The sequence below is a fragment of the Apus apus genome, chromosome 26, assembly GCF_020740795.1.
Source record: "Apus apus isolate bApuApu2 chromosome 26, bApuApu2.pri.cur, whole genome shotgun sequence".
NCBI classification, from domain to species: Eukaryota; Metazoa; Chordata; class Aves; order Apodiformes; family Apodidae; genus Apus; species Apus apus.
Window position 1 is genome coordinate 5,339,508 of NC_067307.1, and position 16,207 is coordinate 5,355,714.

General features: G+C 56.4%; 1 protein-coding gene across 1 annotated transcript in view; it reads right to left on the reverse strand.

Moving 5' to 3' along the window:
• The window catches only part of NUDCD3 (NudC domain containing 3), a 32,173-nt gene extending 18,823 nt beyond the window's left edge, over positions 1-13,350 (reverse strand). Inside the window, exons 1-2 of the mRNA XM_051640701.1 lie at positions 13,096-13,350; positions 10,597-10,877 (exon numbers count right to left, since the gene is read on the reverse strand). Of these exons, the coding sequence (XP_051496661.1) occupies positions 10,597-10,877; positions 13,096-13,293 (479 nt within the window). The 5' untranslated portion in view covers positions 13,294-13,350. The remainder of the gene's footprint in view (positions 1-10,596; positions 10,878-13,095) is intronic.
• Positions 13,351-16,207: the final 2,857 nt, after the last annotated feature.

Here is a 16,207-nt window from a genome sequence, read left to right on the forward strand (position 1 = left end):
ATTCAGCTCCCTGCCATTTCCCCAAGTCCTGTCACCTTCTTCAAGCTCAAGAGGTTGCCAAGAATGGAAAGATTTCATTAAGTAATAATGAAGTTCCAAGCAAGTAAGAAAAGTGAAAAGCAAGCACAGGGCATCTCTGTGCCCAGCCCCAGCGAGGCGACAGTGGGGCCTTGCAGGGAGATGCCCCAGTCGAGCCCATGCTCAGTGCCACCAGCAGATGTTTGGACCAAGGCTGTTGCTCCATGGCAGCAGCCTAGAGCAAGTGGCACCCATCAGCATCATTATTCTCACATCCCTGGCACTACAGTGACTTGAGGAGGCACCAGCAAACTCAGCAAGAGCAGTGTCTGGGGCAGGCTGCTGTGCTTCCAGGCCCCCAGAACCACAGTGGGGCTGCACCCCAAGGTCTTCTGCCCTTGGGCTCAGATGGAAACACAGGCCCTTCGGGAGTTTCTCCCAGCCAGATGCCCCCACCACAGCTTCCAGTGCCAGTGCTAACCAGACTCCAGGGGAGGTGGAAGAAGGGCCATATCTCCTGCACACCTTGTGCCTCCACCGAGGTGGCAGCATCCAGGCCTTCCCACAGCTCATAATTGTCTTGCTGGGCTTCCCAGCAAGGAGAGGATGGTACAGAGGAGGAGAGGAGCATCCCAGCCTGTTCCCTCTGAAACCACTGCAATATGCTCAGCTCTGCTGCTGCAGGGAGCACTGGGAACCAGTGTCATGGCAGCAGCCACTATCCTCCTGCCATGGTGACACTGGGGTCACCCCCCCCAGGCTCCTGCTGCAGTCAGTCATGCCCAGCGACACCAACATGCACACACATATTTCCAGAGCTCCTGGCCCTTCTTGCCAGCACCAGGTGAAAACTCAAAGCCATCTTGAGACACAAGGAAGTCTGTGCACCCTGTCCAGCTTTTGTTGAGCCCCAGCTCAAGCTGGACTACAACCAGAGGGAAAAAGCCACGGCTTTTGAGATTAATTTGAAGAGGGTCAAATGTGTCTTCTGCTCCTTGGGGTCCCAAGGTGGGTGCTGGAGCAGCTGAACAACAGGTAGACAAGCCAAAAGTTTAAACTCTTTGGAAAGCTGCATTTCCTGAGCTGCAGGGATTGTGTGTGTGGACAATACCAGGCTTGTGCTCCTTCTGCATGCAAGCCACCAAGAAGCCTCCCCCAGATTTCACAGGTTTTAGCATCAAAACACCAGGACTGTTGCACTTGGTCTCTCTTGGTTTTGCCCAAAAACCACTGAGGCAGGAGGTGGTTTTGCCCCAAAAGCCCTGAGGCAGGAGCTGGAGGCAACCAGTGCTTCATGGAGTTGCCTTGGACAGGAACTTCAGGTAACGAGGGCTCTAGCAAAGCCTTGACCAGTTGAACACCAAACCCTTCAAACCACTGAGGGTCCCTTCCAGTCCAGGTATGTCCCAGTTGCTGGGGGAAAACATCCCAACTCCATCCCTAGAAGGTCTTCACCCTCCAAGTGGACAGCAGTTCCTCCGCACTTCCCAGCTGTCTACTACCCTGGCCCTGGAGCTCCCCAGCACACACCTCCAAGGCTGCAATGGTCCTGCACTCAAAAAGAGACTGAAAAATGGAAGCGAATGCTCCCCCCACACCCCCAAAACTAGGCACGCCCCAGCCAGCCCAGGCAGCCTTGCCTCCATTTGGTGGTGCCCACCACCAGCTCCCAAGGAAGGTGCCCTCGTCTTCAGGAAGCCTCAGAGCTTCAACTCCTTCTCATGACAGGACGAAGGAACCAACATAGAACACACCCAGAGACCTGCTCAGGTATCACAATGTATTATCAAGCCCAGCAGATGCGGTGGGGACAAGTTGCCCACACAAATGATGCCCTGATTGCCCAACCCAGCAGCCCAAGAGTAAATCCACCCAACCCACAGCAGCTGGAGCCCCACCAGTCCCACCACCCAGAACCAAGACCCTGTCATCCTGCCAGGTGACAGCCTTGCTCTCCCCCAAGCTCACACTCTTCTGGGGAGCTCTCTGCCTTCCTTTTCACTTTCTGAGTTATTTATGGAGCTGCTTAGCAGAGCCAACTCACTGACATTCAGGGAGTTTAAATGCCACCACCAGCTCGCAGGAGAGCTCCGGAGCATCGTCACCCGAGGGCTAGATTTCACTACTGCTGGGATATTTAGGTTGAGGACAGCAGGACACGCCACTGTTGAGAAAAGTCCCCTGAGATCTTGATTGTTTGCACAGAGCTCAGACAACCTTGGGTTTCAGAGGTCTACCTCTGAGAGAGCTATGCACAGCCACACCGGGCTGGATCAAATCAGCTTCTCTAGAGAAAGGGGGTAAGAAATACAAAGGGACTTGAACTTTGGGAGTACAGGACAAGATGGTCTCTGAGACCCCTGCCCCACCAACACAACCTGCTCCAACCAGGCCACACCAGACACACGCCCTCCTGGTGGTTTTTTCCACATCCACATTTCCTTTGGTGAACAATGTGATATAAAGCAAGCAAACAGATACTGTTTTTTAAAATAAGAATCAGGTACACATTGTCCCTTGGCCTCCAGCCCTGGGATTTTCTGCTTGTTAAGAGAAAAAATTTATAGGTTTTAATTTAGTTATTTTTGGTCCCAGGACCTAATTTTGGAGCTCAGTACCTTGGTAGGGCAAGCAAAGCCCTGAGCGATTCAGTGTGCGACAGGGGAACCAGCACTTGGCTGCTGATCTCAGCAGCCCAACTGGAGGAGTGCTGGAAGACTGGGCCCTGACTGAGGCCTCCTCATCTGCCAAGGGTTCAATAGGGCCAAGGGCTGCACCAGGCAGGGGGCTAAGGGGTCTCATCCTTGGCTCCTTGCAGCCATTGGAAAAGAAGCTTTCCAAGCAGTTGAGTTCCCAGGGTGGTGGGAGGGGTTGTGTGCTACAATAACTCTCGCAGCAGGAAGAGGAAAGAGTTGCCTTGGTTGGTCATCACTGTTGGGAGGGGAGGAAAAGAGTCTGAGAGTCACCTCTTGGCTGAGGGGGATTGTGAGGCTGGAAGGATTCTTGAACTCACTGGGACAGTGGGACAACCTTAGAGCAAAGAAACAGGATAGAAGGTGGAGAATCTGCTGGTGGATGGACCTGCTGCAGGCTAGTGGACCTGCTGCTGGCTGGTGGACCTGCTGCAGGATGCTGCCGCAGAGACCCCAGATGCATGAGGGTTGAACTTCCGAGACAAAAGGAACAAACCCACTCCCAAGAGACTCGAAGGACTGGGCACTGGTTGTGGTTCCCAGGCTGCAGTGCTGCGGTTTGCCGGTGGTGGGGGAAACACAGCAGAGGCATCACAGCCCATTCAGCCTGTTCTGCTCCTTCCCAAGCATCCTGCTGCTCCGGGAGGCAGGATATGGGGCCAAATGGAGCTGGACAGCCCCAGGTCAGGCGCTTTCCAGAGCTCTGCTGGGATCCTGCTCAGGACGGGTTGTGCCAGGGGAATTTCCTGCATGCAGCCCCGGGCGCCCTGCGGCACCGCTGAGCAGCTCCTGCGCAGGAGGAATCGGAACCAGGACAGACTCTCCCTTAAATATGGATCAGGATCAGCGGTGTTTTTCTGGGTCAGGCTGGGAGAAGAGCAGGGACCCTGTGCTTCAGTGATGAGCTCACCAGGAAAATCCAGTGGGACATTGGGGAAAAAAAACAGTTTAACTGGCTGCTGGTCTGGATGGTCCCAGACACAGCCTGCTGAACAGGAGCATCCATGTGGTCCCTGCCTGTTCTTGTAGAGAAGGCTGGAAAGAAGAAAGCCTGAGATTATGTGGCCTCCACGTCAAACAAAACTGGCCTAAAAGGCAGCAGCATACAGATGTGAACTCCTCTCCACAGCCCTGCTTCTCCACCCCGGGCGGCTGGTGGTGCAATTCCCCTCGTGGCAACCCAAGAAGGAAACCCTGCCCTGCAAGCACCTCACAACACCACCACCACCGCCACCAATCCATCTGGGCTCTTGGAGAAGCCAGGCCGGGCTGAGTCCAATGAGATTCAGGCAGGAGCCATGTGAAGTTTCCCAGGTCGCTGCTGAGCCACGGCCATGACGCACCCCACGGGGAGACCCCAGCTCAGGGGACCACTCGGCTCCCCACATTCACAGACCTCAGCCCTGTTTTGGTGGCCCTCAGTGCCAGAACGTGCACAAGTGACTTTTTTAGGTCACTGCCCAGACCCACCAGGCACTGCTGGGGACAGGGACTGGCAAGGGGGGCAGGAGTCCCCTAGGCAGGGTGGCTGGGACACTGGTGGACGGGACACAATGCTGCCTGTTCATTCCCTTCCCCAACTCCCAGATATCTACAGGGGGTGCCAGGAGGATGGGTCCAGTGACAGTGCAAGGGGCAATGGGCAGAAGCTGGAGCACAGGAGGTTCAACCTAAACATAAGGAAAAACTTCGGGTTGCAGAGCTCTGGGATAGGCTGCCCAGACAGGGTGTGGATGTTCTTTCTCTGGAGACATTCCAAATCCAGCTGGACATCTTGTGCAACGTGTTCCAGCAGGGGTTAGACTAGATGATCTCAAGAGGTCCCTTCTAGCCCCTAACATTCTGATTCTATGAATCTGTGATGACAAAAGCACCTGCAGAGTCTTTCAAGGCCACCTGAGGCAGTGGTGGAGCAGCCATCAGGCCCCTTCCCACCTTAGTCACCCCATGCTGAGCTGTGGTCCCAAGCAGATCGGGAGGAGAGGGCCGAGCACCCCCCCAGTGCTGGCTGAGGCAGAAGCCAGGCTGGAGTTACCTGAAGGAACTGCCACCTCTTGGGGGAACCCTTCAGCATCTATTCACTCTCAGAAATTCCTCTCTGGGAGACCTCCCAAGCTTCACAAACCACTCCTTCCAGTGGGTCGTTGTAGTACAATCATGGAATGAATTAGACTGGAAAAGACCTTTAAGATCACAAAGCCCAATCATTACCCAGCACTGTCCAGTCCCCACCAACCCATGTCCCTCAGCATCATCCACATGGCTTGGAAATCCCTCCAGGGATGGGGACTCCCCCCCTATCCTGGGCAGCCGGGGCCAGGGCCTGACAACCCTTTCCATGGAGAAATGGCTCCCAAGATCCAACCTAAACCTCCCCTGGGCAACCTGAGGCCGTTTCCTCTTGTCCCATCACTTGTTCCTGGGGAGCAGAGACCAAACCCCCCTGACTTCAACCTCCTCTCAGGCAGTGGCAGAGCAGAAGGTCTCCCCTCAGCCTCCTTCTCTCCAGGCTGGACACCCCCAGCTCCCTCAGCTGCTCCTCACAAGTTCTCCAGCCCCTTCCCCAGCTCCGTTGCCCTTCTGTGGACACTTTCCAGGCCCCCCATGTCCCCTTTCTGACCCAAAACTGACCCCAGGATTCAAGGTGCCCCCTCAGCAGTGCCCAGCACAGGGGGACAATCCTGCCCTTGTCCTGCTGGCCACACTGCTGCTGATGCAAGCCAGGGTGCTGGTGGCCTTCCTGGCCACCTGGCTCATGTTCAGCTGCTGTGGCCAGCACCTCCAGGTCCTTTTCCCCCGGGAACTCTCCAACTGCTCTTCCCCAAGCCTGGAGTGTTGCCTGGGGTTGGTGTGACCCAAATGCAGGACCCAGCACTGAGTCTGATTGCAGCTCACACATTTGACCTTGACCCATGGATCCAGCCTGTCCAGGTCCCTCTGCAGAGCCTCAACCCATGCATCCAGCCTGTCCAGGTGCTTCTGCAGAGCCTCAATCCATGGACCCAGCCTCTCCAGGTCCCTCTGCAGAGCCTTTCTACCCTTGTCCCACGATCCAAGACAGTTTCCAACAGAGGACTCTAAACAGCCCAGCCTTGAGCCCACCTGGCCAGAGCACCCCGAGAACTCACTGAAGGCGAGGCATTCACCACCATGCATAGGCTTCCTGCCAACACCTCCTGCCCACACACAGAGAAACCCCAGGATGGGCTCATGGGACGGGAAAGGGGAGCATATCCCTCAGGTCATGCTGAGAGAGGAGCAGAGCAGGGCATGGACCTGGAGTTGGAAAGCAGAAGCTGAGCACCCGGACCAGGCTGTGCCACACGTAGGCTGCCAGGCTCTATTTTAAATGCTGTGTGGCAAATATATGCAGGATGGAATCCAGGCTGGGGGAGGGAGGGTGCTGGGTGGCGGAGGTGGTCAAAATTAGGAGCTGAGCTGAGGCAAGGATGGCTTCAGGGAGCAGATGGGGGAAGAGCTGGAGTCTCTGTGAGATGTGCAGCAGCAACACTGTCAGGATGAGCAGCCCCATGGCAGGGACATGGGGTGGGGCACAAGGTGGGGAGGGCGTGCATGCTCCCCTCTGCCCTTCTGGTGGAAGCACATGGGCCATGGTGGCAAGGGAAGGACAGGGAGCACCCAGGGCAGCTGCAAGCCAGGCTGAGGAGCTGACTCCTTCAACAGCATGAAGACCCCTGGTCCCCTTGGCACAGCCCCTGCTCACCCCACAACACCTCATCCTGGGTGTGCTAGTGTCACAGCATTCCCAGAGGAACCAGATCACTCACTCTGAGCTGGCAGGGAAGAGGAAGGATGTGGGGACACCCAGCTGAGCAGAGGAAGTGAGCCCTCTGCACCCATAAAACAGGCTGGATTCCACCCTCCCCTTCCACACCGACCCCAAAACACTGTTGCCAACTTCTCAGGAAGAGCACCCGGCACGCTACAAGGTCCTGATGGGAGCTGGCAGATCTGGGATGGGGCCTGCCCTACATTCCTTGAGCAGTCAGGTTGACAGAACGAGCAAGTTTTTATATAGATTTGGGTGGCAGTGGTTTTCTTCCCCGGCGGTGGAAGAAAAGGGGGGAGGAAGGGGGAGAGAGATGGAAAATATTTTCATTTAAGCTCTCCTCTGCATTCTCTCTGCTGAAGCGGCGCATTACTCATGCGCCCCTCGTAACCAGGCTGGTGGCTCTGGGTTCTGCTCAGAAGGGGCTGTGCAGATTAAGCAGCCAGTTAAATTATTAATAGTCTGTCAGGGGGTGCCCAGGACGCCCACATCTGGTCCCCACCGCCTTCTGGGGGGGCTCCAGTGCCCCCCACAGGCACACGAACCAACTACATCCCTTTGACAAACCTATTTGCTCTGTCCTACTTAGAGCCCACACCCTCTTCTTCCGGCCTGGAAGCCAGAAGCCTGCAAAGCCTGGCTGGACACCTCCTCCGGTGCTGAGGTCACCCCCCTATCCCACAAACCCAGCAGGTTTCACCCCAGCCACCTGTTTGAGGTGTGGGAGAAGACACAGGCAGGAGGAAAGGGACAAGGTCTGGTGGGGCACGACAGTGGCTGCAGGGGCACCTGCATTCAGCTTGAGGCACCTTCTTTCCATGGCAGAAGAGCTGCCACACACTGTGTCTGCAGGCTGCAAACAGTACCTGGAGTGTCTGAGGTTTGCCAGGGGCACTGTGACAGTGGGGCCAGTACTGACACCCAAAGGGTTGAGGATACAGGGGCTAGTTTGTCCCCATTGGCAGTAGAATGTCCCCGTCAGACATGTCCTGCCTCTGCATCAGCCCTCAGCCTCCTTCCTAACCCCTCCAGTTTCCACCCCATAAGCTCAATATCTGCGTCCAGGCACCTGAACACCACCCACAGCAGCTGCTTCCCTCAAAGCCAAACCCCCTGGTGAAATTCTGCACAGCAAAATCATCACAGAATCAGGACCAAAACTAGAGCAGATCACTCAGAAAGGCATCCAGACAGATGTTGAAAGTCTCCAGAGAAGGAGACTCCACAACCTCTCTGGGCAGCCCATCCCAGGGCTCTGTCATCCTCACAGTCAATAAGTTCTTCCTCATAGTGAGGTGGAACTTCTGTGCTTGAGTTTGAATCCATTGCCCCTCATCCAATCACAGGACACAAGTAAAAAGAGGTTGTCCCCTCCTTCTTGATGCCCTCATGTATTTATAGACATTAATTAGATCCCCTCTGTCTTCTCTCCAGACTAAATGGCCCCAGGTCTCTCAGCCTTTCCTCATCAGACAGATATTTCAGTCCCTTCATCATCCTCATAGCCTCCATTCAACTCTCCAGTAAATCCCTGTCCTTCTTGAACTGGGGAGCCCAGAACTGGACACAATACTCCAAGTGAGGTCTCACTAGCGCTGAGGGTGAGGAGAACCTCCCTCCATCTGCTGGACACACTCCTGCTAATGCACCCCAGGAGAGGACATGGGGATTGCCAAGGGACTTGGGCAGCCAGTTCAGCTCCAGCCCACTCCCAGCCTTGCCTTTCAACTCCACCTTTTACAAAATCACAGAATCATCCTGGTTGGAAAAGACCTTGAAGATCACCAAGTCCAACCATAACCTAAATCCACCAATCACAACCTAATCTACCCAGTCAGTGCTTGAATCATGTCCCTCAGCACCACATCTCTAATTCTTTTAAACACTTCCAGGGATGGTGACTCCACCACCACCCTGGGCAGCCTGTTCCACTGTCCAGCCATTCTTTGGGTCAAGAAATTCTTTCTAATCTCCAGTCTAAACCCCCGCTGCTGCAGCTTCAGGCCATTTATTCTCATCCTGTCATTATTCCCTTGAGAGAACAGCCCAACTCCCACCTCCCTTCAACCTCCTTCCTTTTTCAGGCCGGAAACACAGCGGTCACACCGAGGCTGCACAGCCTGGCCACAGAGACCTGCCAGTTCTACCAGGCCTTTTTTTTGGCTGGTTCATCCTGCACTGGGAGGTGTCAGACTGGCAGCCCTGGAGACAATCTTTCTTTCTCAGGACAGCTCCAGTACTGGCAGCAGAACATGGCTGCTCAGGTGATTTCATTTTTGGCTTTTGGCTTATTTTTATCCTGTGGGATGTGTGTCAGACCAGTCGAGTTAAGCACTGAGTCCTTCTCTTTCCCACTGGATCAAGTTCCTGGACATAGTCTTTGCTGCGGCCTCCCCTTCCACCTGGCACACTCCAGTCCTCCTCTCCTCCGCTGCCTGGGGCAAGGCCACCAGCTCCAACTCCACCACAGTCCTGCCACTTGTTCTTCCACTGCCTCCAAAATTTTGGTCCTCAGACTAACCCCTTCCAAACACCAAGGGCTGCCAACCCCTGCAGTCTGGGCTCCAAATCCTCTCTGCCCCTCAGGGACATTGGCCACTCCACTCCTTCCAGGCCTTGAGGCTCTCCCAGCAAATCCTGCTTCCCACCAGCAGCCTGCTCTCTGGATGTGTCCTGGATCGTGGAACGGGTTGGGGTGGAAAAGACCTTCAAGATCATCCAGTTCCAACACCCCTGCATCGGCAGGGACACCTCCCACTAGACCAGGCTGCTCCAAGCCCCATCCAACCTGCGCTTCAACACTGCCAGGGATGGGGCAGCCATAACTTCTCTGGGCAACCTGTGCCAGTGTCTCACCACCCTCACACTCAAGAATTTCCTCCTCATGTCCAACCTCAATCTCCCTCTTCCAGTTTTCATCCATCCCCCTCATCCCATCCCTCCCTGCCCTTGTCCCAAGCCCCTCCCCAGCTTTCCTGGAGTCCCTTCAGGCACTGGAAGGTGCCCTAAGGTCTTCCTGGAGCCTTCTCTTCTCCAGGCTGAACAACCCTCGCCCAGAGGACAGGGATCGCTGTCCCAAGCTGTCCTCTTTGCCAAGCACCAGCAGGGGTAGACTGAAGCCCCACAACCCAGCAGGAAAGCAGCAGTGAGGGGCTCATGGCAGGGTCTCCGACCACAAGAAACACTGCGAAGGGATGAGGAGGAGGCAGCCACCTGCTGGGGGCACCACCCCCTGGGGCTGGGCGAGGTAGAGAGAGCTGGAAACCTCCTGGTGTGAGGCCCTGGGAGAGGGTAACATCTATGCCTGGGCTTGGGGTCAAGGTGATGGTTGTGCCTGGCCTCGGGAGCAAGGTGAGGCCCAGGGAAGGGAAAGCAATCTCAGGTAAGCAGGTTGCAAAAGCAGTGACCCTCTCGCAGCTGCAGCTCCCCTTCCACCACTGAATTGCGTCACAAGAGATGCTGGAAGGGCTCAGAAACAAGGACAGTTCTGTAAAAACTAAGGCTGCTGGAAAATGATGGAGCCTGGCCAGGGACAACTCTCTGCAGCAACTGACTGATCTTTAAAGATGGCCCTGCTGGGAGCACATGGCTGAGCCAGAGGTCCCCTGAGGTCTCCAAACTCATTTTTTGCCCCATGCACTTGGCTGCTAAGCAGCTAGGCCTGCCCATGCCCACGGTGGGGATTGTGGCAAGGTCCTGCTTGACTGCTGGGATGTCTCACAGCCCTGCCAGGGATCCCACACCCAACTCCTGGGAGAAAAGGGTGTCCATGTGCTGCCAGGGTTTCCCCAAGCTGAGGCAGTCAAGTGGAGCGTCAGCCCCGCGGCGCACGGACCAGCCCAGCCCTGCCTATGGGGACTTGTCACCGTGCAGAGCAGGAGCCACCAAAACACCCGCAGGAGGACAGACCCCTGCCTCCCTCTCCCCAGGGGCAGTTACACCACAAAAACCCACACAGCCCCCCAAAGGGCTAGGGAAGAGAGCTCCCACCTCAAAAAAAGGACCACATGGCAAGACAGCAAACACTCCCTTGGTGGTTTTGTGTCGTGTGTGTCCCCACCCCACCAGGAGCACAAAGGAAGTCAAGACCCTTACGTTGGCAAAGCTGCTGGGCCAGCAGCCCCTGGGGGCTCGGTGGACACCGGGCCAGGGGATGTGTCCTGGGCTGACTCCGGGATCCCTGCAGCTCCCCCAGCATCCACTGCTGGGACCGGCTCTACTGTTGTTTCTACCTCGACCTCCTGAGCTGCCGGGGGCAGTTTCACCCTCTCAGCAGATGTGGCCTCCTCCTCCTCCTTCTTCCTCAGCTTCACCTCCAGCTCTCGGCGCCTCTTCTCATCATCCTGCTGGGCCATCCGCTCAAAGACTTTGAATGCCTAGAAGATACAGAGAAACCCAGTGTGTCAGCAGGCTGCCTCAGCCTCTCCCCTGAGAGAGCGAGAAAGGGGAGAATCACAGGGTTGGGACACTTATTCCTGCCCCTCCCTCAATAGACACCTCATGCCGGCCTCTCCCTACACCCAGTTGCTTCACTCGCCCAACAAAACCAGCCACTAACTGTTTCAAAACACATTTGTTTCAAAACCTTGGGAGATATCCTGAGTTTCTGGGAGCTGCTTGTAAATCACTGACATCCCCCTACCACTGAAAAAAAAGGTTGGTTAGTCCAGGGATTAGCAATGAGCTCCAACTCCTGGCTAGGGCAGGGAGTCTGAGGGAGCCTCCCCTCACCCCACATCCCACTACTCACTGTGGGGCCAATTGCAAGCCCGAAGCTCAAACGCAACCTCCCAAGTGTCAACTGGATGAGCTGTCCCAGGAGAAGCTGGAGGATGGTTTATGCAGTACTGGCTGAGCCTGAAGGGTCTCAGAGCTCTCTTAGCCAGCACAGGAGAAGGATCAGAGAGACCTCATGTGGGGTTTTCAGACAGAACTGACTGGTTCAAGGCAAAACAGTGCTGGTGCTCAGAGAAAAAAAACATTCCTTTGGGCCCCTGGTGGTGCAGCAGGTGAGGAGGTAGCTGTCAAAGCCAGCAGCAGTGGGAGAAGGTGGAATCCCACTCCACAATTTGCTTTCAGCTCTGCCTGTCCAGCACAAGCTGGAGGTTAAAAGCCCAACCCACAAGTGGGGGATGCAGCTGAGGGAGGCTCAACCACCCTGACTCCTCGAAGGAGCTGCAGCTCCTCCTACCTAAGCACCAGGCCATGGTGATGGATGAGCCTGGAACCCAACCCCTCTCACTTCCCAGGAGTACTTCAGAGCCAGCTCTGGTGCTTCCAGCAGGACACCCAGCCCAAGCTGGCCAAGAAGCCCCTCAGCCAAGTCTCCCTCCAGGTACAGGGTAGGAGGCAGTGCCAGGGGATCCTGACCCACAGTGGGATGGAAGCAGTGTTCTGTGGAGCTCTCTCCCCAGACTCCTTCCCCACACGTGGGACAAGGACACAGGAGAGGTGAGCACAGGATCATCTCTGCTGTCTGCCTCTTGCTTTCCCCCCGTGCACAGCCCAGCTCCTTGCCAGCCCCGTGTGGACCGTGCAGAGCAACACCTCCAGACCGGGTCCATCCTCAGGGTTGTGACAAGGCTGGGGGACTAGCCTGAGCTGCCCCCCATGCTCCGGGTCCCTGTGGCTGCACCTCCCTGTTCATGCCCTGAGCAGTCCTCGAGGGGCACAGGGTGCTGCCACGGCTGCCCTGACCACCACTGCTCTGGACTCTGCACTCTCCCCTCTGCAGCCAAAGGCCTCCCCGGGCTCCCAGGGGTTAAAGCTCAGAATGCAGGGGTGATGAGGTGCAATGTGTGCCACCAACAATGGCAGGGTGAGGGCAGCAGGTGAACACCCCACGCCCAGCCTTGCCCCTGATTTAACGAGCTCGTTTTCTCCCTGCTAATAAGGGTTAATGACAGCCCGGGCAGCCCTGAGCCAGAGCCCTGCAGCGCTATCCAGCCGGGTGGTGCCAACATCCGCGCCAGGCTTTGCCCACCGCGCAACCCCGGTGGAGCCCAGTCTGGTGCTGGCTGCGAGCTCCCGCTCTCGTGCGGCTCCCGCCCGCCCTCCAGGCTCCCCGCTGCCACGGCGGCAGCTCCCCGGGGAGCCCGGCCCGGGGCCGCCGGCGGCCGTCCCGCAGAGGGGGATCGCACTGGGTCGTTCCGCTGGGCTCTCCCAGCCCCCAGGGCTCCTCATTCTCTTACTAGGGCGACGCTTCCCTTCCCGCCAGCACCCACCCCCGGCCCCACTTGCCAGGGCACCTCTCCCGCCTCTTCCTCTCCTTCCCCGGGCAAGGTCGGTACCGGGAGCTGTCCAAGCCCCCAGACTGGTCTCCCCCGCCCTGCCCGGGTCTCCCCCGCGGCTGTCACCGAGCAGACGCAGCCGTCCCGCTGGCAGATACAGGCCCAGCCCCGGGGTACACTCCACTCGCCTCGGCAGAGACCAACGCGGCCGGTCGGACCTAGCCCCGGTGCCAGCACCGGCCGCGGGGCCTCCGCCCGCCGGCCAGCGCGGCCGGGCTTCGTCAGCTCCGCAGCTTGCAGAGGGCACCAACCCCGGGAGACCCCCGAGGCCGGAAGGTGCAACAGGCCGGGACCCCGCCGGTACCTGGAGGGCCATGTCCTGCGCTGCGCCGGGCGGGAAGCCCAGGCGGTCCCCGGGCCGCAGGAGGAGGCGGTAGAAGTCGGTCTTGCGGTAGAGGAAGCCGAAGAGGACGCGCAGAAACTCCTCCACGTTCCCGACGTGCTGCAGGATCCCCAGCAGCGCCTGGTCGTACATATCGGTGAGCGCGGCCGCGGCCTCCATGGCGGCTCCGGGCCCGCTGTCACGGCAACCGCGCTCGGCCGCGCTTCCGGTCCCCGCCGCGCCTTCCCCCCGGACTTCCGGTTCCGGCCCCTGCCGCAGCGTTCCGGCGCACGGACGGACCGCGGGTCCCCGCGGCACCCATGGGACCCCCTGTCCCTGCCCAGTGCCCAGGGACCCCCAGAAATCCCCTCCCCTGTCCCCCCATGCCCTCAGCCACCTCCTCCCCGTTCCCCCATGTCCTCATGTCCCCTCAAACTGGATCTCTAATTTAAAGATGACACTCCCGTAAGTTAAACCTGATGAGCAAGGAAGACAAACCCAGGAATGAAGCTCCCGCCAAGCACCGCGGGCAGTGCCCGGGGGAGAGTGAGGAGGGGAGGGGTGATGGGATGAGACCCTAGGGGGCAAAGCTGGCTAGGGTGCTCCCTGGGAGGAGCAGGACGTTCTGCCGTACCTGCCATCGCAGTTGGCCAGAGTGGGGCTTGTTGGGGCACACACCAACCCGGGAGACCCATCCCCACGGCCATCATGATGGTTTGGTTTTTCATCCCACAGTGACTTCCCACACCAACAATTTCCTCTCCTTGGGATGCCTTTCACAGTCTAGGAGGTTCCTCCAGTGCATTGATGACAACTTCTTAATGCAAATGGTGGACAAGCCGACTAGAAGAGGAGCTGCTGGATCTTGTGCTCACCAACAAGGAGGGCCTTGTTGAAGCAGTGGTGGTCAATGGCAGCCTTGGCTGCAGTGACCACGAGATGGTGGAGTTCAGGATCCTGTGTGGGAGGAACAGAATACCCAGCAGGACCAGAACCCTGGACTTCCACAGAGCAAACTTCAGCCTCCTCAATCAATTGTTAAGGGAAGTCCCATGGGACAGAGTGCTAGAAGGTAAAGGGGCTCAAGATAGCTGGTCAACATTCAAGGACCACTTCTTGCAAGCACAGGATCAGTGTGTCCCAATGGGTAGAAAATCTAGTAAGGGAGCTAGGAGACCAGCGTGGTTAAAAAAGGAGCTGCTGGACAAACTCAAGTGGAAAAGGAAAATCTATAGATCATGGAAGGAGGGGCTGGTCACTTGTGAGGAATATAGGACTGTTGTCAGAGAATGTAGGGAGGCAACTAGGAAAGCTAAGGCCTCCTTGGAACTTAACCTTGCAAGTCGGGTTAAGGACAACAGAAAGGGCTTTTTCAAATACATAGCCAACAAAACTAACACCAGAGGCAATATAGGCCCACTGCTGAATGAGGTGGGTGCCCTGGTGACAGAGGATATAAAGAAGGCAGAGGTGCTGAATGCCTTCTTTGCCTCTGTCTTTACTCCTGCAGGCTTCCCCCATGAGCCCCAGTCTCATATAGCCCCAGTAGAAGTCAAGATAAAGGAAGAGTTTGCCCAGGTAGATGAGGATTGGGTTAGGGATCAGTTGAGTAATCTGGACATCCATAAATCGATGGGTCTGGATGAAATGCATCCAAGGGTGCTGAGGGAGCTGGCGGAGGTCATTGCTAGTCCACTCTCCATCATCTTCGGTAAGTCATGGGTAACAGGAGAGGTGCCTGAGGACTGGAGGATAGCAAATGTCACTCCAGTCTACAAGAAGGGCAAGAAGGAGGACCCGGGTAACTATAGACCGCTCAGCCTCACCTCCATCCCTGGAAAGGTGATGGAACAACTTGTCCTTGGCACTATCTCTAGGCATATCAAGGAGATGGGGGTCATCAAGAGCAGTCAACATGGTTTTACCAAGGGTAAGTCATGTTTGACTAACCTTATAGCCTTCTATGAGGAAATTACTAGGTGGATAGATGATGGTAGAGGGGTAGATGTGGTCTATCTTGATTTCAGTAAAGCATTTGACACCGTCTCCCACAGCATCCTTGTAGATAAGTTGATCAAGTATGGGTTTGATGATCAGGCAGTGAGGTGGATCAAGAACTGGTTGAAAGGAAGAAGTCAGAGAGTTGTAGTCAATGGGGCAGAATCCAGTTGGAGGCCTGTGACTAGTGGAGTCCCTCAGGGGTCGGTACTGGGACCGGTGTTGTTCAACATCTTCATCAACGACCTGGATGAGGGTACAGAATGTACCCTCAGCAAGTTTGCTGATGACACCAAGCTGGGAGGAGTGGCTGACACACCAGAAGGCTGTGCTGCCATTCAGAGAGACCTAGACAGGCTGGAGACTTGGGCAGGGAAAAACCTGATGAAGTTCAACAAGGGCAAGTGTAGAGTTTTGCATTTGGGGAAGAAAATGTCATGTACCAGTACAGGTTGGGGGCTGACCTGCTGGAGAGCAGTGTAGGTGAGAGGGATCTGGGGGTCCTGGTAGACAGGAGGATGACCATGAGCCAGCAGTGTGCCCTTGTGGCTAAGAAGGCCAATGGCATCCTGGGGTGCATTAGAAAGGGGGTGGTTAGTAGGTCAAGAGAGGTTCTCCTCCCCCTCTATTCTGCATTGGTGAGGCCGCATCTGGAGTATTGTGTCCAGTTCTGGGCCCCTCAGTTCAGGAAGGACAGGGAACTGCTGGAAAGAGTCCAGCTCAGAGCCACAAAGATGATGAAGGGAGTGGAACATCTCCCTTATGAGGAAAGGCTGAGGGAGCTGGGTCTCTTTAGCTTGGAGAAGAGGAGACTGAGGGGTGACCTCATCAATGTTTACAAATATGTAAAGGGTGAGTGTCAAGAAGGTGGAGTTAAGCTTTTTTCAGGGATGACCAGTGATAGGACCAGGAGTAATAGATACAAATTGGAGCACAGGAGGTTTAAGGTGAATATCAGAAAAAATTTTTTTACTGTGAGAGTGACAGAGCCCTGGGATAGGCTGCCCAGAGAGGCTGTGGAGTCTCCTTCACTGGGGACATTCAAAACCGACCTGGACACGTTCCTGTGTGATGTGCTCTAGGTGACCCTGCTCTG